The sequence below is a fragment of the Prionailurus viverrinus genome, chromosome D4, assembly GCF_022837055.1.
Source record: "Prionailurus viverrinus isolate Anna chromosome D4, UM_Priviv_1.0, whole genome shotgun sequence".
Lineage (NCBI taxonomy): Eukaryota > Metazoa > Chordata > Mammalia > Carnivora > Felidae > Prionailurus > Prionailurus viverrinus.
Window position 1 is genome coordinate 28,931,746 of NC_062573.1, and position 19,798 is coordinate 28,951,543.

Sequence of the window (19,798 nt, forward strand, 5' to 3'; positions counted from 1 at the left end):
GGCTCTGGCTGTCCCACCCTCAGTGAGGGACAAGCGAAGGAGCTGAGCAGATGAGGGGTAAGGTGTTGTGGAGAGGTTCTAATAACTCACATGTGGTGGTGGGGGGGGGCGGGGTGAGGGCTGGGGGCGGGGCAGAACCCACAGGTCACTAGATGTCCTGATTTTAGAAAGGGAAGCAGGTGCTCTGGTTAGCTTCTCCCAGTTACAGGACCACACAGTGTCTCAGACCATCATTTAATAGGATCACATACTTTTGGCTCAGACGATTCCATTCACAAAAGTGGCAAGCCCGTGTGTCAGCCCTGGTCTTCATTCCACAGGATCGGAACAGATCAGACTCTCCCTTGGCTCCCGTCCTGTGGGCCCAAATGAAGCCTATGCCCACTGACAGACTCCAAGGGCACCGCTGGCCTCCTGACCCTCCGGGACTCCTGTCTGGCTACAGCTTGAGTTCACTGGGCATCGGCTCCCCTCTCAGTCCAGCCAGCAAGTTGTTAGCTGCCAACAGGGACATGGTGTTTCGGGTTCCGTAGGTGGCACTGCCAATGTGGGGTAGGATCACTGGAAAGGAGCGGAGGAGAGGGAGGTAAGAAGGGTGTTTCAAGAGCCTTAAAGCGGGCTCTGCTTTCCCTACCAGGGGTTGCCAGTAAGAAGAATAGAGAGGACCTGCCTTAGTGGTCTTTGATTTGCCTACTCTCACGTGCTGCACTCCCGTGGGGCTGTCGGAGTAACGGTATTAGGGACTCGAGGCTACAGAAACCCAGATGCGAGGGTGGCAAGAGATGTGTATCCTAAATTTGAGGATGTTGAACCCAGAAGGGGTCTTGGAGCCTATCCAGACCCAGCCCTTCAGATATCAGATGGTGAAACGAGGTGCCAATTCAGCTTGGGGGTTTCAGCACTGGCCATCCACACCCGTGCCCCTGAACGTGGTGCCACACGGTTTCTCATCTACACAACTAACCAGAAGAGGAAACGGTGGACAGACCGGCTCCCTCTGGCCCCACCCACTGCAGAGCAAGTGAGGTCACTTGTCCTCAAAGAATGCCTTTCAAAAGCAGCACCCAGGGCACTGAACTGAACTCCCGGGTAAAGCAAAATCTAACTCAAGCTATTGTAAGTGGAGATCAGATTTTTCAAGAGGACTGGAGAGATCATGGAACGTGTAGAAAACCCTATGGTCAGCAAAAATCAAGGAGACGGACATGGAGAAAGCCCAGCTGAAATCTTCTCTTTTATGTTTCTAGAGATCATTGCACCGACTCCTGTCGAGTTTTCAAAGGCTCAGAAAGGAATGTTGCACGGGCTGAGCTTATGCACTAGTTGACTGAGATGAAGGACAACCAAAAGATGGACTTTTATCAAAACGCACACACATGTCTTTCACATTTTAGATGTGCGTGCAATGTAACTTTTAAAAATCCTTAACTCCTCTTTTGAGCCTCCATTCAAAGCAGCACTGGTGTGGGAGCACATGAGAAGCGCGTATTTTCAGGCCCCACCCCAGACCTCCTGGAGCAGAAGCCCTTGGCCCAGCACCCTGTGCTCGGTCAGTCCCTTCAGGTGACTGAGGAATGTAGAGATTTAAGAACCACCACACTAAGGTATCCCAGACGGCAACCTGCAGAAGCCTTGACCTCCCTGGGCTGGGTGACAGGGAGAGGGTGGGACTGTGTGTAAAACTTAGGACGCTGAAGGAAGGGCCCCTCTAGCCCTGCGACTCAACCTCTGTGGCCTGTGTCTCTGAGGCAGCGCAGCAGCTAAGCCGATGCTGGGAAGACTGCAAGCCAGATTTGCTGGCCACCGCGAGGACGGCTGCCACTGGCCAGGAAGCGTTGCCACGTGCTGCTAGCAGAGACAGACACGCGGGAAGGCAGGAGGAAGCCAGGTCCTGCCACCTCCCGGCTGGCGGGCCCAGCAGAAACGGGGTGTGCGGCGTCCCAGCCGCCGCATCACGAAAGCGGAATATCCAAGGGTAGGTTTGGAGCCGAGAGACTGGCACGAGTTACAAATATCAGAATTGCAATTACGCTTTCAGTTTCTCACCCTTGCACTGGTCACGGCAGTGTATAGTAACGGGTCTTACCCACGCAAGCTATGGATGGAAGACACGCAGTCACACCCTTCTTGTCAACGAGTCCACCCCCCACCCCACCACCTAGACTCACTCCTTTAGGGACAGAGACCTAGATGCACATGCCCAAGAAGCCCTCCCCTCGTCACTATGTGCCAGTGTCACCAGGAGCATAAACACGTGGTCCGGGGCGTGTCCCTCTGCGCTCGGTACTGCTCACGGCGGCTTTGCACCCAGCACCTCCAGACCACCCCTATCTCTCCTGGGGTCCTACATGACTTCGCATCAGGAAATCGCCGTTCTCACCACAGTTCTTCAGAGTCAGGAGAGGGTGGTTTGTCGGCAGCGGTTCTGGGGTCGTCACATCCATTCCAGCAGCGGCAATCTGCCCGCCAGCCAAGGCCTGATACAGGTCGTCCTGGTTCACCACGTCTCCCCTGCGAATGACAGTGGTGACGTGGGTGCCCCGGAGCTTCCTCCACCCAGGCCTCCTTTATGGCAGAACCACCCGCAGGACACATTTTCCCACTGACCAGGCACAGTGGGCACCGACATTTAAAGGAGGAAGCCTGACAAGACACTTCCTTACAGTAAGTCTCTGCAGTACTACTGAGAGGCCCAGGCCTATCACTTTGCAGCCGTGTGACCTCGGGCAAGCGTGTCACACTCCTCTGGAAGACAGGGAGAGCACAGCCATCCCCAGGTGTGCGTACTGACCCACCGCTGCAGGCACAGGGCCCGGCATCGGCGTTCCTGTGGGGCCCCGTCCAGGTGTTTGTGATCTGGCTGGCCCCCGGAGCACCCGCTGAGAACCACTGCAGCATGCTGGTGGGCACATGCCTACTGCGGGCAGAGACGCAAGGATACTCCTCACTACATCCACCCATGCGGGCAGCCTTCGCCCCGTGACCCGGCCACCGAAGTAAAGAAATTGTGGGCTAGACGCTTAGACTGCACACGAAGCAGTGTCCGTGCAGTAAGAAAGAACGCAGCCCCCTGCATGGTATTGGGTATGTGCAGGTGCTCAGTGAATGGAAGCTGGGACGCTGTCAGCCATCAGCATGAGCCCTGTGTTCCTGCAGGTCCCGCTCCCTTCCAGGTCACCTCCTTTGTGGCTGAACATTAAGAATTACAGGGGCCTCTGGAGTGGGGAGCCCTGAGGGGGGCCTCATGAAAGCCCTCCCTTTGCCTTTATTTGCCTCCAAACTGACTTAAGCAGGTTCATTTAAAAAAAAAAAATTTTTTTTTTAACGTTTATTTATTTTTGAGACAGAGAGAGACAGAGCATGAACAGGGGAGGGGCAGACAGAGAGGGAGACACAGAATCTGAAACAGGCTCCAGGTGGTCAGCACAGAGCCCGACGCGGGGCTCGAACTCACGGACCATGAGATCATGACCTGAGCCGAAGCCGGACGCTTGACCGACTGAGCCACCCAGGCGCCCCTGACTTAAGCAGGTTCAAAGGGCACCATCTGGGAAGGGGATGGAGTGACAGAGAGGGAAGGTCTGCCCCCACATGCCCAGTGGCCTGAAGGCACCCTGGGGACACTGTGACGAATCACAATAAACTGGGTCTGGGTCTATGTTCCCAAGTACAAAGGTTCAAACCGTCACTGCCTCAGACGGGCAGACCTAGGCTCCGTGTTGTGGGTGATCAGCCTCTGAAGGGCTGTTAAGATCATTAGGTCCAACTCTCTGTGGTAGAGAACACGGGCTGCCCAAGGGTACCTAGTTCCTCGCCGTTATCAGGCCTCCACTCTCTGAACCAACACCACCTGTGCCCAGCCCTGAGCAAGGCTCGGGGTACTGCTGGGAACCAGGCATGCCAGGCCTGCTCCGACCAGCATGCTGTTCTTCCTCCCAGCCTGGGGCACTCTCTTGTGGCCTTTACTTACTTCTGAGTGGCTGGTGGGTTGGTTCATGGAGTGGCAAGCCGCACCTGTGGTCTCATCAACAGCCTACAGGGAGGAACACCTTGGATCACAGCAGCAGGGGCAGCCCCTCTCCAGGCTCGCTCGGCACCCCAGGGAGGTTAGACGGCCCCGGCATACCTGCTGATGTTGACAAACACGGCTGTCTTTTTCATCTGCTGGAAGAAGTCCTTGTTGCAGAGTCCCTTGGTTGCAGGCGTTAAGGAGCAGGCCACAATGATGAAATCAGACTCGGCGGCCAGCTTGGGGGTGGACACTGGGAGAGAGCAGGGTTCCATCAGACGCCGGGTCCCGGGGTGGAGACGGCAGAAGGGTGGGAGACCAGAACTGGTCCTCGCTTCCTTCTCCAGAATTGGGAACTCCCAAGAAGCTTCCTGAAGGCCTTGTCTCTACCTGAACACCTCTGATAACTGTATAGTGTTGATAGCCACTGGTGGGATCCTGGTGTATTACAGCATTCATCCAGCCCCTGGTCTCACAGATGGGGAAACTGAGGCCAGAGAGGGGCAGGAGCTTGTCAAGGTCACACAGTGGGACCTGGGTGCCTCTGGCTTTCACCACCTTCAGGGCCCAGTGTGCCAAGGGGGTGAGGAATGGCTAAAATCCAACTGCCCTCTGTTCACCGAGCTATGTACCTGCCAAGGGGCTGCATCCACCAGACACAGGCTGGGGGACGGGGCTCACCAGTTTATTAAGAAAACGTGAGTGAGAGTTCCCAGCAATTCCTTACATCTGTCACCATCCTGCTGCTCGGCCCAGACATGGACAGTGGTGACAAGGAACTCTGAAAGTGTTCCTGGAAAGTTCTGGCATGAAGAGAACTCACTGTGTGGCTCAGATAAGTCCCTGTGCTCTCTCACTGGGCCTGTGTCCAGAGGCAAGCAGATCAGATAGCACCTGAGGGACACCGCAGGCCCTAGGAACACCTGGAGCTCCCACACTCTGCCCCCCAAATGCTGCCACTACAGGAATAGAGAGACTGCCCCCCCCCCCCCCCCCCCAAGATGGGTGCAGATAGGGCTCCTATGGAAACCAAGGCTATACTTACCAAACTCGGCCTGGAATTCTGCTGCTTCCTGAGGCCTGGGCTGGCGCCCTGTGTATAGAAATTTCTGGATGCCGAATGGCTTCAGACGTCGAGCGATGGCCTGACCTGGAGGCAAAGAGTGTCCTGGCTTGTCCCCAACCCCTGAGAGGGCAGGAGCAGCACCCAGCAGCTCCAGGGCCAGGGAGCCCCTGGGAGGTTGGCCCTTTCATCAGCTCCCCACATGAACTGGTCCTGCCCCGTGAACCAGCCCCCAGCCAGCCCACACTGCCCCCAGGGGGACAGAGATCTGGAGGCAGCCCCACAGCTCCTCTGAGGCTGTGGCTGGCTTATGCTGTCCTCACATGGTCCTGGTCCCCTGCTAACCTTGCCTGAGAACTGGATCTGGCATCCCAGGAGTGGCCTGACTGAGCGGTCCCCTCCCTTCCTCTGGACCCCTGCTTCTGTTAACATAGCCCAAGACCTCTTATGACTTCTCGGTGGCACTGCCCAACTGCCAAATCGCCCCAAATCTTTAAGACATCTTTACATGAGCTGCTACTTGGGCTGCTGGATTTTCAGAGTCAGAAAGTGCCCCAAAGTTGGTGGGTTCTTCCAACTCCATCCTCACCCTCACCTCTGTGCCAGGCAGATGCCCGAGAACCAGTGACAGCTGCCTGTCTGGCTGAGCACAAGCCTTCATGCCAGATTTCTCCAAGCAGGAGCCACTGGAAGAAAACAGCTCTGTCGCGTCTGCAGAATCACAGGTAAAGCTCGGCCCACTGGACCGTCTGGTTCCTGAGTTAAAGCTTTATGAGTCAAATGCCTTCCAGACAGGCCTGGGGGAGCGCGAGCTGTCCCACAAGAAACCCTCCTAGAGGCCCCAACCCCGCCGTCGTCGTCATTGTCACCTTCATCTGTTCTGCATGGAGCTGTCATCGTACAGAAGCCTGACGCTTACAGCTTGCTTCTATCACCTAGCGAGTTCTTAACAAACTCCTGTTTTTGTTTCTTCTGTTTTCTGTTTTTGCCTGTGTTTTACAAAGCTGTGTCTGTTCATTAGATGTTCCTTCTGAATGCAAAGTGCACTGGGAACAGCCAGTTATGGCCACCCTTTCCAAAGAACTGTCAACTTCTAGACACAGGGCGCCAAAGACTCAAACCAAGCCAAGGTTGCTGGAGTGGACAAGTGGGTAGGTGGGAACCTCACCTATGCGCCCCAGCCCGATGATGCCGACAGTGCTCTGCGTGAGTCCATAGCCACACATCCACAGGGGCTTCCATGAGGTCCAGCCACCGCTGTGAGGAGAGGAGGGGTGGGTAAGAGGACCCCGCCTTGGGCAAAGATGAGGGCTCACTGCAAACTCACAGACCCAGAACCCCCAGGGGGAGAAGATCATCCTCTCCAGGTCAAAGAACACACAGTAGCATGAATTACACCCATAGCCACTCAGCATTTTGGATAAGCAGCCAAAAAGACTCTTTCTTTAAAGCCACTGGGGGTGGGGCACCTGGGTGGCTCAGTTGGTTAAGCGTCCGGCTTCAGCTCAGGTCATGATCTCACAGTTCGTGGGTTCGAGCCCCACATCGGGCTTTATGCTGACAGCCCAGAGCCTGGAGCCTGCTTCCAATTCTGTGTCTTCCCCTCCCTCTGCCCCTCCCCTGCTTGTGTACTTGTGTGCGTGCATGCTCTCTCTCTCAAAACTAAATAAATAAACATTAAAAATTTTTAAAAAAGATAAAGCCACTGGGGACACAGAATCCAAGGCCTGGAAGGGGTCTTAGAAGTCCTTGTCCCATTTTTCAGATGGAGAAACTGAGACCAGAAAGGGTGCCCCAAGGTCATCCAGCCAGGGCAGAGGTAGGAGCAGCAGGTTGCAAACTCGGGGGCTGGGATTCCAAAACCAGAATTCTCAGCACCCCAGGGAAGCAACACAAAGTAAAGCCATAGCCGCTCCCCGCCCTTGCCCTGGGTGGACAGGGGGATGGCGCCTGCCTTGAGCCACTTCTGATAAGATGCCGACTCCCTGGATAAGAGGGTGAGCAGGATGTGAGCGGGATGTGAGCGGGACGTGCAGCACTGTGTCTCCTCAGCCGCCTGATGCCCCCGCCCCAGCTGCACCCCTGGGGCCCTGCATCTGCATGCCTGCTGGCCTCCCTGCAGCTGGAATGCCTGCCCCAACTCTGGACACGCAGACACAAGTCCCTGACCTGAAACCTTCAGGCCAGGGTTTTGAACTTTCAGTTTTCAGAAAGGCTGTCTGGTGCATGTGCAACATTCTACACAACACCCTCAGCTCACGATCAAACACATCGGTGTATCTGCAGCAAAACATAATGAGTGTTGCGGCGCCTGGGTGGCTCAGTCGGTTAAGCATCTGACTCTGGATTTCAGCTCAGGTCGTGATCTCATGGTTCGTGAGATCAAGCCCTGCGTCTAGCCCTGCGCCGACAGTGTGGAGCCTGCTTAGGATTTTCTCTCTCCCTCTCTGCCCCTCCACGGCTTGTGCTCTCTCTCTCTCAAAATAAATGAACTTAAAAAAAATTAAAAAAAAATAAAAACATGAATGTTTACACTGAGTGAGAAAAATAAAAATCATTAACAGCCTCCTGTCATGTCCAGTCAGGTTTTGCTACCAAAAGGCTTATGAACTAACCTCCAGCTTCAGAGCTTTTGGGAGTCCTGCATCACGAGCAAGGATGGTGGACCTGTCCCTCTAAGTGCTCAAGAGGATGCCACCTCTTGTGTGAAGCCTCTGATCCACACCCCTGCCCCTATTCCTCGCCAACCAGGCAGAGCTGATCTGTCCGTCCCTTATCCGCCCCTCTCACGATTTCCCTTCTGTGCCACGATTCCCCCACATTTCTCTTCAGCTCTGCCCTGTACTTCAGGGTGTTGGCTGAGTCTGTTCCCCCCCGGTAGATGGGACACGGCTGGGGGTGGGGACCACATCGGGGCCTGGGTGACACTGGGTGCTTAGGAACCAGCTCCTGAGCAGAGCCAACTTTCCCCTTAGGGGTTCACTCACTTCCTCACTTCCTCGATGGCTTCTGGCAAGCGGCGACAGGTGGTGAGCAGCAGGGAGACGGCGAGTTCTGCCGTGGCGTCTGTCAGGACATCTGGGGTGTAGCCCACACGGATGCCACTATGAAGCAAAGATCTGGTGGCAACACAGGCCTCAAGCACCTTCACCAGTTTCTACCTCTGGGGCATCTCCAAATTGCTGCTCTGCTCCCTTTCTGTGCTGCCCACCGGGAAGCTCCGAGTTGTAAACGGGCCCTCAGGAACGGTCAGCCCTCCTTCCCCTGGTCTCCCACTGGGGGAGGGACACGAAGACGGAAGATCAGGGCCCGGAGTCTGGGGCAGATAACTACTTGGCCTTTCCGAATCTCCTCGTCTCAAGAGGGAAGGAAGAATACCAGCCTCTTCTACTGCAAGGGGTTGTTGTGAGGGTCAAAAACCACGCTGAGTAAGAAAGGGTGCTACCTCGCGGATGTTACCTGCCGTTCCTGACCATTCGGGCTTATCGTAACTGACCCGTGCTCCCGTGCACAGATTTTATCGTCGGCCACCTCATATCCCCACCGAAGGGTTGGAGGGATATGAGCAAATAAATATTCTGCTCCCCTTCCGGCTCTGGGGGTCAGCCCTCACCCCGGCCCCCGCCAAATGTGCAAGCTGCGTTTACCGCTTCTTGATTTCATCCAAAGCCAGGTGGTCAACGCCCACGGACATTGTGCTGATGACTTTGAGATTGGCTCCTGTTGTGCAGAAAAAGCATCATCTGTATCTTTCCTCACGGGATTCAAAGCCATAACACTGGAGATATCACAGGGCCATCTGCTTATTATTATTTTCTTAGGATAAGAGGAAAGGCTGACATCTCGGTTCCTTACTTAAAATTCTGAACAATCTTACTCAACAGATTTGACAATCCTCCTTGAATGCTCAGTGGTGGCTCAGGGACATGAAGCGGACTGCCCCAGTCACAAGCTGCCACGTGGCAGAGCTGGGGTTTACCCAGGGGCTTCTGACACGAAGGCCTCCACTCTTACCCACTGGACTGTTCCTCCAATGAATCCTCCAGTCTCCACTGACCACACCTGGGCCCTGCTATGGACACTTCTGAGGCATCCACTGAGAAGTGGCTGCGGTGTGACCCTCTCACACCCTCTCCACAGGGCAGGCCACCAGAGAGCTGCAGGGAAAGGCTGGGGCACAGACTGACTCAGCACTGATTTGTGAGGGCCTCCTCCCATCCAACAGCCTCTGAGTCTGAACCTTTCCTCAAAACAACTACATAGGCTGACATTTACCTGGCCCAGGGCTGAGACCTGTGTCTGGGGTTAACACATCCTGGGCACCTGCTGGAGCTTGGCACTGAGACAGTACCTCCCACAGGATACAAATGAGCCCAGAAGGGACAGGGCCTTTCTTGAGATTGTAAAGCAAGGCTGTGGCAGGGCTGGATGAGGGCCCTGAGTCCCAGCCAGGAGAGAAGCAATGCCTGGGCCAGAGGGAGCCACACACAACGGTTCCCTCTGGCCTAGCACAGCAGCGAATGCCTTCAGAACTCAGAGAGGTGGCTGCAGACCTGTGTGGGAAGCCAGCCGCAGCAGATCGGGTGCCCTGCGGGGCCAACACACCCTTGGAATCCTCCCCAGAGTGCACACACCTGCGGCATCCAGGAGCCTCTTGTCCACGCGGTCAGTGAGGAGACAGAGTAGGCCGTGGGCCCCGGCCACACCTCGCTCCAGCTCCTTGTCGGGGATTGGCTGATCCGAGTCCCAGTGCTCCACCTGGCAGCTGAAGACCAAAGAAAGGCCTCTCAGAAGCAGGGGAGCCCCCAGAGGCCCCCAGGCTCCCAAAGGCCTCCCAGGGCTGCGGCTCCCTTTCAAAGTGCCTTCTGCTCGCTCTGGCCTTGGGCTGCCTGGGGCTGGCTGAGGAGAGTCAGGGTCAGGTGCATGGCGCCCTCAGAACTGTCTCCAAAGGGTGGCTGAGGGTAAAGGGCTGTCACAGAGTAGAGGCCACCAAGGGCTGACAAGAGCCTGGACTGAAAGGAGAAAGTCACGGGGACAGCTCTCAGCTCAAAGCAGGGAAGAGCTTTATCACCCTCACCGGCCTCTTGGTGAGGGGGCGGGGTGGGGTGGGCCTGCACCACGTGAGGCTTGAACGTCCTGTCCTGGGAATCCATGCAGCGGAAAAGTCTCCTACTTGTACTCTGCCAGGAAGGACAAGAGCAAAGCGATGCAGCGCAGAGGGGTTTTAGGGCACACTCCCACGGCAGCTCGTGTGCCGTGGATGTGTTCCCAGTGGTGCTACCCAGCCTTCCAGTCCTTGCTATTTAATTCGGTGCAGCCATCAAGTATGGCAAGACACGGGAGGGCTGCTGGCACCTCCCAGAACACCCTGCTGCCAGGCCAAGCCCCGGCATAGCCCACCTTTCACCCTCCTCTCCATGGGCATGGCACCCAGTGCTGAGCTGTGCGGTCTACGGCCATTACCACCATTGTTGCTTCTGCCTCCCCCCTTCCTGTTCAGTGCTGGGTCCTTGATAGGTCCCCAGCAAAGCTTTTGTTGCACTGAACAAAATCAATAAATCTCATTTTCGCATGTCACTGGGTCCCACCTTCTCCCTGCCTGACACTGGCAGGGCAGACCTGTATGACGGAGTACAGTAAGACAGAGCTGAGTTCAAATCCCAGCTCACCGCACCAGAGCAGTGTGACTTTGGGTGAGGCACTTAACCTCTCCCAGTTTTCTTATCTGTAAAACAGGAATTACAGTATCAACTCCACAGTGTTGCAAGGATTGAGTTTATGCATAGGAAACACCTGAAAAACTGGCATGCAATCTTCAATTTAAGGGTCAGGAAAGGCCCCTGCCAACTGTCCAAAGAGACCAGGCCAGTGACTGCTAAGGTCCCTGACCCTGGTAGGGTAAAGTTTCAACAGCCTGGATCTTGCGTCACAGGCGGCCTCCCCTCTCCCCAGGCCTTTCCCTTCACCCGCACTGCACGTGCATGGGAATTGCAGGGTCTAGCGGCAACAGGCTCAGAGAAGGCTAGGCCGTAGAGAACTTTCTTTAAGCCTCCCCAAACTCCACGACCGGCCCCGCCCGGCACAGCTTGGGAAGTCCGGCAAGCGCAGGGTCCTAGCTCCCCCTGGCCCCTGCCCCCCCCGCCCCCCCCCGCCCCCGGTCCTCCGCACCAAATACAAGTGGGGGGTCAGGAGGCCGCCCCAAGCCCGCCCGAACGCGCCTAGAGACGCTGAGTCACCCCGGGTGCGGGGTGCTGGAGATCCGGGGCGGGGGGGGGGTGGGTCCCGGGCTCCGCAGCCCCTTCCCAGACACCACCCCCAGCCCCGGCCCCCGGGGACTCGGTGTGCCGCGGGGGCGCGGGGTTCTTACTCTGCGGCGCGGGCGAGAGCGGCCCAGCCCTCGGGGGGGATCCTGCGGGTGACGAACACCTTCATGAGTCTCACTGGCTTCATCCACCTACCAGCCGCGCGACGCTGACCGGGACCGCCGGACCGCCGGACGGAAGCGGGACTTGACGAGAGACGGGGCGGGGCCTCGGAGGGGGCGGGGCGGGGCCTGGGCAGGCGGGGGAGGGAGATACAGGGAGGTAGGAGGAGTCGGGGTAGAGGACTCAGGAGGGTGAGGTGGGGGAGATTGCACAGCGAGCAGGGGTGGGGGAAGGGACCCGGTGGGCCGCCAGTGGGGGCTGTGCGTGTTCAGGGAGTGGCAGTGACAGTGTGACTTTTTATGGGGTGTAGCTGTGGGGCCCCCAAGTATGAGCCTCGTGAAGCTGTGTGCACGTGACCAAGCCCTGGTGGAACTGGGACTTGTTCTGGCGGGCCTTTGTTCTTGGTCCCCAGGGCCTCCCTCTGAGCACTCACTGCGGCGGAAGGTGTGTCTGGAGTTGGGAGTTGGGGTGGGTAAAGGGGCATCCAGGGGAGAGTCCTGTGTGAGTGTGTGTGGATGTCTGTCAGCATGCCTATAGCTGTCGGAGTGTGTCTGTCCGGAGAGGGAGATGCAGTCAGGGACCATCCTGATTCCCAGAGCCTGACTGTCCTTGCTAGGTCTCTTCCATTATGGTCACACTGTTCCAGGCAGAGGCCTTTGGTCACAGGTGAGCTCTGATCCAGGCCTGTGTCTTCTATACCCAGGAGGCTGGACCAGGGCGGTGTGAGTCCAGGCATGGCCTCTTTAAAACCTGGTGCATTTCCCCATAGGAAATCCACAGTTGTGAGGGGGAGTTTAATTGGTCATGGGCCACCTGGCAGGCCGGACAACTGCTGACTGGCAAGCTGAGTCCTCTTGGTCAGCTCACGTCATCTTTCTAAGCCTCAGTTTCTTCAGCTACAAAATGGGGTAACAAGCACTTACCTTTGAGGGTTACTGTGACCGTTAAACAAGCACCGTTTGCATGGCGCCTGGGCCATGTTAGGTGTCCATCGCGTACCGAGGCTGTGGAGGGGAGAGGTGAGGAGCTCAGGCTCTGAAGCCTGGGCTTAAATCCCAGCTCTGCCACCCACTAGCCACAAGTCATTAAACTTCCGTGTGCTTCAGCTTCCTCGTCTGTGAGATGGGGTTAATAGTCGTGCTACCTCATGGCTCGTCGAAGAGATGAATGAACCACGTGTGCCAATGTTACCACAGCATGTAACACATGTGGCGGGTGCCTGACAAATAGTAACACGTCCAGGGAAACCCATACCCTGGTGCCCTGAGGCTGGTAGTTAGTTGGTCAGAACTGTAGCTGCAGAAGCCAGACTTAGGACAAGTGGAGGGGGACGCTGGGCCTAGGAGCACCCAGAGGACAAAAGCCCCGCCTGGCAGTCTCTTCCCCGCCAGTTTTACCTGAATCCATTTCTGCCCCCTCAGGGCCCAGATAGGAAACAGAGACAGACACAGAGAGGTCACGTGTCCAGCTTGGGGTCACACAGCAAATCACCGGAAAGGCCAGAGTTGGCCCCCTGCGTCATCTGGATCCCTGACCATCTCCCTAAGTAACACGTTAATGAATGTCTTACCCCAGAGACCATTATCTGCACTGCTAGGCCACCCCAAGGACAATTTCTAAAACACTTCAAACATTGACACAACAAGGTGTTTTTCTGTCCGCAGACCAGGCCCTCTGGGCTACAGCACAGCCTGTTAATCAATGATGGCACCTGAGCCCAGCTCCTCCTCCACACCAGGACGGGCGGGGACACTGCCTGCGCACCAGGGGAAGGAGGGGGCATGACACCTGAACGGGCCCCCTCCCCCGAGGGAGAGCACCCAGCTGACACTCAGTGTTAGTGGGTGGTGGGTGTGAGCCGGAACACAGAGCCGCTGAAGGTCCCTGAGGGGGGAACCAGTGAAGTGGCAGAGAGAGGAAGGATCTGAGCGGGAGAGGGTTTCACTGGGGAAAACTAATCGTGTAACAAGTAGCTAATATCGGTGGGGTTCTTATTAAGTTCCGGTCACTGGACGTGGTAGCTCACTAATTTAAACGTTGCAACACCCTGTGCGGCATACCGTTACTCTCCCCACTTCACAGATGAGGAAGCCGAGGGCAAGAACGGTGAAATCATTGGCTTAATGTCATACAGCTACTAGGAGGCCGGGCTTGGATTCAAGACCCAGCATCCCAACTCCAGACCCAGGCTCTTAACCACTGTGCCAGCCTGATGGGAGTAGCGAGGGTGTCTTAATCTGTTAGGTCTGCTGTAACAAAATGCCATATACTGGGTGGCCTAAACGGCATTTATTTCGTACAGTTCTAGAGGCTGGAAGCTCAAGGTCAAGGCACAGGCAGGTTTACTGTCTGGTGAGGGCTTCTTAATTCATAGATGGCCATCTTCTTGCCGCGTCCTCACTCGGTGGGACAGGCAATGGAGTTGTCTGGGGTCTTTCTTAAAAGGGCACTGATCCCATTCATGAGGGCTCCACTCTCATGGCCTAATCCTCCCAAAGGCCTCACCTCCTAATACCATCACATTGAGCATGAGGATTTCAAAATATAAGCGGGGGTGGAGGGACACAAACATTCAGTCTCTAACAGAAGGTAAAGGGGGCGAGTGGGGAGCTACATCTAAGGTATTGGCTTAGGGGGACTCTTGGAGATGGCTGTCACTTTGATGGATGTCCAGGAGGAGGTGTAAGGGTTGGGGAGGGGAGAGAGAGGTAGCTACATTCAGGAGAGCTCCCTTGGAAGAGCCCAGGAGGGAGGTGGAGTCTGAAGGTCAGGGAGAGGTGGGGGCTGGAGCCATAGTTTCAGAGTCACCAGCATGGGATTGGTAGACTAGGGGACACCTGGGCAACAGAGAGGCAGGGCCACAGTTCTGTCAGGGAGACTGAGATTTAGAGCACACGGAAGTTCAAAATGATAGTAAGAAAAGGAGTTTTTGTAGGGCTTTTATGATTTCACTTTTACATTTAAATCTTGAATCCATTTGGGGGAACCCGGGTGGCTCAGTCGGTTAAGCGTCTGACTTCGGCTCGGGTCATGATCTCCCGGTTTGTGGGTTCGAGCCTTGTGTTCAGGCTCTGTGTTGACAGCTCAGCTCCTGCTTTGGATTCTGTGTCTCCCTCTCTCCGGGCCCCTCCGCTGCTCGCACTCTGTCTCTCTCTCAAAAATAAATAAACATTAAAACAACTCTTGAATCCCTTTGGAATGTGTTGGAACATTTGCATATGGTTTCAGGAGGGGCTCACCTGAATGTCCTCAGATGGTTAACCAGTTACTCAAGCACTATTTTTAAATGAATGTTTTAATTTTGGAATAGATCACAAATGCACAAGATGCAAATTCCCAAAGGCACACAAAGGTATAAGGTGGAGCTGTCTCTCCTCTCCCCAGAAGCAGTCACATCTTTCCAGAGGTGTTTAATGTCTACGAGAACGCGCGTATGCTTTCACAGAAATGGTCGCACGTGCAAACACTTTGCATCACCTGGTTTTTTACCAAACAGTGGAGCTTGGTGATCATTCCACATCAGCACACGTCAAGCCTCATTCTTTTTATTGATGCAGAGTACTGCACTGCGGGAGTGAACCATAAACAATGAAGAATCCCCTATTAAAGGACAGTTGGGTTGTTTCCCACCTTTCGCTGTCACAATGCCACAAGGCACAACCTTTGGCAGATGTCATCTTGTGCATGTATAAATCCAGCTGTAGGATAAATCCCTAGAAGCAAAACTGCTGGGTCAGAAAGTAGATGCACTATAACTTTTGACAGATTCTAATAAAATGCTTTTCACAGTTGTTCAATATATCCTCCTACCAGCAATGTATGAAAGCACCTATCTCTCCAGGGTGTTATTTTTTAAAATGATACTTTCCCACACATTTGAAGCCATTTCCTTTTCTATAAACTATTTGTATCCTTTGCCTATGCAGATAAGCTGGGCATCTTTCCCTTAGTGATTTACAGGCACTGTATTGTCCAATAAGGAAATTAGCCCTCTGTCTGTAATATGATTTGCAAATACGGTCTTTGTCCCAGTTTGTGTTAGTCTTTTGATTTTGTTAATTGTTATTATTATTATTATTATTATTAAGTTTATTTATTTATTTTGAGAGAGAGAGAGAGAGAGACTGAGAGAAAGAGCAGGGGAGAGGCAGAAAGAGAGGGAGAAAGAAAGAATCCCAAGCGGGCTTTGCACTGTCGGCACAGAGCCCGATGCGGGGCTTGATCTTACAAAACGTGAGATCGTGACTTGAGCAGAGATCAAGAGCTGGACACTTAACCGACTGAGCCACCCAGGTGCCCCTGATTTTATTGATTATTTTTAATGCACAAATTCTTTATTCCTATGGCTTCTACATTTGGTCACACGTGGCGTATTGGGTCTCTATTGCTGCGTCATGAATTATTTCCAAACAGTGGCTTAAAGCAACAGCAGTCACCGTATTATCATCTCTTACGGTTCTGGATGTTGGCTTGGCTCAGCTAGAGTTTCTTATCTCAGGCTCTTTCATGGACTCAGATGGTGGTTGGGCTAGAGTCGCTCATATGTCGGCTCATCAACGGTGGCTGTCGGCTGGGCCCTCAGCTAGGCTGCTGGGCTGAACATGCACACTGGACACGTTGCTCAACACTTTTAATTTTTTTAAATGTTTTTATTTATTTTCGAGAGGGAGAGACAGGGCGTGAGTGGGGGAGGGGCAGAGAGAGAGGGAGACACAGAATCCGAAGCAGGCTCCGGGCTCTGAGCTGGCCGCACAGAGCCGGATGCTCAAACCCACGACCTCACGACCTGAGCCGAAGTCGGATGCTTAACTGACTGGGCCACCCAGGCGCCCCTGAGGGTGTTCAACACTCTTAAAGAAGCAATCCGTCTTTCCCCCACTATCACATACTGGATGTGCGCCTATTGGAGTCTGTTTCTAAATCGTCCTGTTCAGCTCTCTAGCTAGTCTTCTGTGACCAGTCCACGTAAGGCGGTAAAAGGGCTCTGTTGTGCGGTTATTTGTTTCAGTGTACTGTAAGCAGGAGTAGCATAACACAGTGGGGACGCCATCTCAGGGCCCCTTTACAACAGAGAGTTAGGTGCTCGTGCCCTGTTTCATTTCTGAGGCTTTTTGAGAACAGGGCTGGCTCGGAATATACGCCTTGGCCACAAACTAGCCAGGCGGTGTCAGGCAAAGCACTTCTGTCTGGTCCTTGGTTTCCAAACCAGAGTGGGGGACCGATCATTGGATGTCACGGCGGTTGGTATGCACCAAGCCCAGGGCTGAGCCTGGGAAGTACGCAGGAAATGTTGACCGAATGGGATTGACTTCGATCCTCACCTCTTAGGGGAAGAAAATGGGCCCAAGTCATGCCCATGTCAGGCACTGCTGCCTCTCCATCTTCACCCCCGTAGCAATGGCACTTGTCCCCTACAACTCTCTCCCCTGCTCTGGGCCCTGGACCCCTCCTGCCCTTGGTCAGGAGGTATAGGGGACTCAGGGGTCTGGATTAGGTCACCCTAGCTGATGGGTCTCCTCGGCCCTTGGGATCTTTTCTGGCCATCTGGCTTCTACCCCATCTCTAAGACTTGTCCCCACCCTGCCTTCTGGAATCTTCAACCTTGAACCTGAGCCAACCCAGTAACCCTCCTGAGTCCTGACCAACTGTCCTGGGGGTCTGCCTCACTCTCTTCTCCTCTGTTGCCCCCAGGCCTGGCTAGAGTCCAACCAGGTGGGGGGTCACACTGCAGCACCCCAGTGTTGGCCTTGCACCTAGCCCCTTCCACCTCCCCCACTCAAGCACAGAGTGACGGCCTGGGCATGCACCCAGAGATACCTGAAGATGGAAGAGCTGGGGAGCAGCTGCCTGCTGGGAGGCAGGGAGTGTGGCTGCCTCCTGGGCCGTGGTAAAGGGCTGCAAGAGGCAACCTATAGAAAAGTGCCCACGAGGGGCGCCTGGGTGGCTCAGTTGGTTAAGCATCTGACTTTGGCTCAGTCAGGATCTCACGGTTCGTGAGTTTGAGCCCCACATCGGGCTCTGTGCTGACAGCTCAGAGCCGGGAGCCTGTTTCGGGTTCTGTGTCTCCCTCTCTCTCTGCCCCTCCCCTGCTCACACTCTGTTTCTCTCTCAAAAATAAATAAACATTAAAAAGAAAAGAAAAGTGCCCATGAGTACCGAGCACAGTGCAGGTGCTCATAAATGCTGGTTAAATCTCTGATTAGGAATTATGTGCTGCCCCCCTGTTCATTCAACAAATGATGGGTAATATTATTCCAACATGTTATTAGAGCTAACATTCACTGTGGGGCAACAGTGTGTCTGTGGCTGTCCTTACCTGTGTTTTACCTCCTTTAATCTCTGTAGCAACTCTCTGTCGTGGGTGCTGTTATCGCTCCCACTTTGCAGATGAGGAAACTGAGGCTCAGAAAGGTTAAGAAACCTGCCCAAGATATCACAGCAAGTAAGTGGTTGAGCTGATATTTAAATCTAAGTATTGTGATTACCCTCAAGCCTGAGGACGGTGGCAACCATGGCTGGGGCTGAGCAGGGGAGAGCCACTGGGACTGCATCCCCAGACACAGTCCAGGCCTTGACCATTGCTCTCTGCTGCCCCCTCTCAGGGCCTGCACACCTACCAGCACCAATAGCAGGTGGAGACAGCAGGGAACTACTTGGTCGCTCCCTCACTCGATGTAGGTGCTCAGCTGCGATCCAGCTCAAAGCCTCAGAGCACCCCACATGGTACAGGAATCCTTCACTTGGCGGGGGTGGCGGGGGGGGGGGTTGGCTAGGGGCAGGAAAGCCTGCTTCCTGTTCCCTGCCCTGAGACCCCTGAAAGCCTCTCCTCCTTTCAGGATCCCAGGGTTCCCATTTTCTCAGGAAAAGGCCTAATACCAGTCATGCACACCCTAGTAAAAGGCACCCGGTTCTCCTATGGGTACCCACATCTCATTCTAGACTCCATACCGGCTTCATTTGAAATGGAAATCTCATTGCGAGGTCTTGAGTACATCATAAATCTTAGACAAAAAACTTTCCAACAGGCCATCACTCCAAACATAGAAAAGGTGAGGGCAATTCAATTCCCCAAACCAGATGCTGTGCAAACGGGGCCTCGAGTGGCATGTGGAAATACGAGCAGGGCTCCTCTGAGACCTTGACAAGATACTGCCTCTCTCTGAGCCCCGATTTCTCATTTGAGGAGGTTGCGCTGGAGCAGGGATTGGGAAACTTTTTCTGCAAAGAGCCCAAGAGTATATCTTTTAGGTTTTGTGGGCCCTATGGTCTCTGCTGCTCTACTTAGCTCTGCCATGATAGCCTGAACGCAGCCACAGACAAAATAACTATGTATGGATATTTAAATTTGAATGCATGTAATTTTCATGCATCATAAAGTATTACTCTTTAGATTCTTAAAAAATGTATTTAAGTAATCTCTACATCCACATGGGGCTTGAACTCAGGACCCAAGGTCAAGAGTTTCACGCTCTTCTGAGCCAGCCAGGTGTCCTTGGATTTTTTTTTTTTTTTAACAAGACCCTTCTTGTATGAGAGTAGGTGGCCAGATTTGGCCCATGGCTGTGGGTCACCCCTACAGCTCTGGACTGGAGCAAAGCTTTTCACTTTAACATGTACACAAGTTACCTCGGGATCTCGTTAAAATGCAGATTCTAATTCAGTAGACTTGGGAGAGACCTGAGGATATGCATTTCTTACAAGTGCCCAAATAATGCTGATGCTGTTCCATGGAACACACTTTGATTAGCGAGGGGCTGGGGCAGCTTCCAGCTTGGCCACTCTCTGAGTGTCCTAAGTGACACTCTGATTACAGATCCTGCTATTCAGTGAAGAAAAGCTCACTCAGAGGCCTGAACACAAGTGGGGTCCAGCATGTTCTCTTTAGCCTTCACCTCTGTCCCATGTTTCTCTTGCTTTACAAAGTTCCTTATTTTGTGTTTTTTCTCTTACCTCCTGCCATTAGAACATAAGCTTCTTGAGAGCAAGGACGTGGTTGCTTTGTTTACTGCTGTTGTCCTGCAGTCTCGCTCATGCCAGGTACTCAGAAAATATTTGTGGAGGAAATGAATAGATGATGCACCCAGCGCCTGGGTGGCCTCCCTCACTGCTCATCCCCGCTGGGACACTGTCCTTGTATCACCACCTAGTGGTCACTTTTGTGTACTGCGGGGTGGGGGAGAACAACGCTCTGCATGTTTGATTCCAACCCAGGAGAAGGTAGAGGCAACTGTGGGCAGGGAGTTGCCCCTTCTGGTGCCCATACTATCTGTGTTCTAGTCAGCTGGCACAGGAGGAGAGCTT

The 19,798-nt window shown here is 54.2% G+C and overlaps 1 protein-coding gene across 1 annotated transcript; it reads right to left on the minus strand.

Annotated features, from left to right (window-relative positions):
* Nucleotides 1-220: 220 nt before the first annotated feature.
* Nucleotides 221-11,600, minus strand: GRHPR (glyoxylate and hydroxypyruvate reductase). The gene is made up of 9 exons (XM_047831207.1): nucleotides 11,440-11,600; nucleotides 9,707-9,837; nucleotides 8,720-8,792; nucleotides 8,060-8,176; nucleotides 6,241-6,329; nucleotides 5,055-5,159; nucleotides 4,127-4,262; nucleotides 2,381-2,511; nucleotides 221-561 (listed from the first exon to the last, which is right to left on the minus strand). The coding sequence occupies exons 1-9, from the start codon at nucleotides 11,520-11,522 to the stop codon at nucleotides 440-442; spliced, it is 987 nt and encodes a 328-aa protein (XP_047687163.1). The 5' UTR covers nucleotides 11,523-11,600; the 3' UTR covers nucleotides 221-439.
* Nucleotides 11,601-19,798: the final 8,198 nt, after the last annotated feature.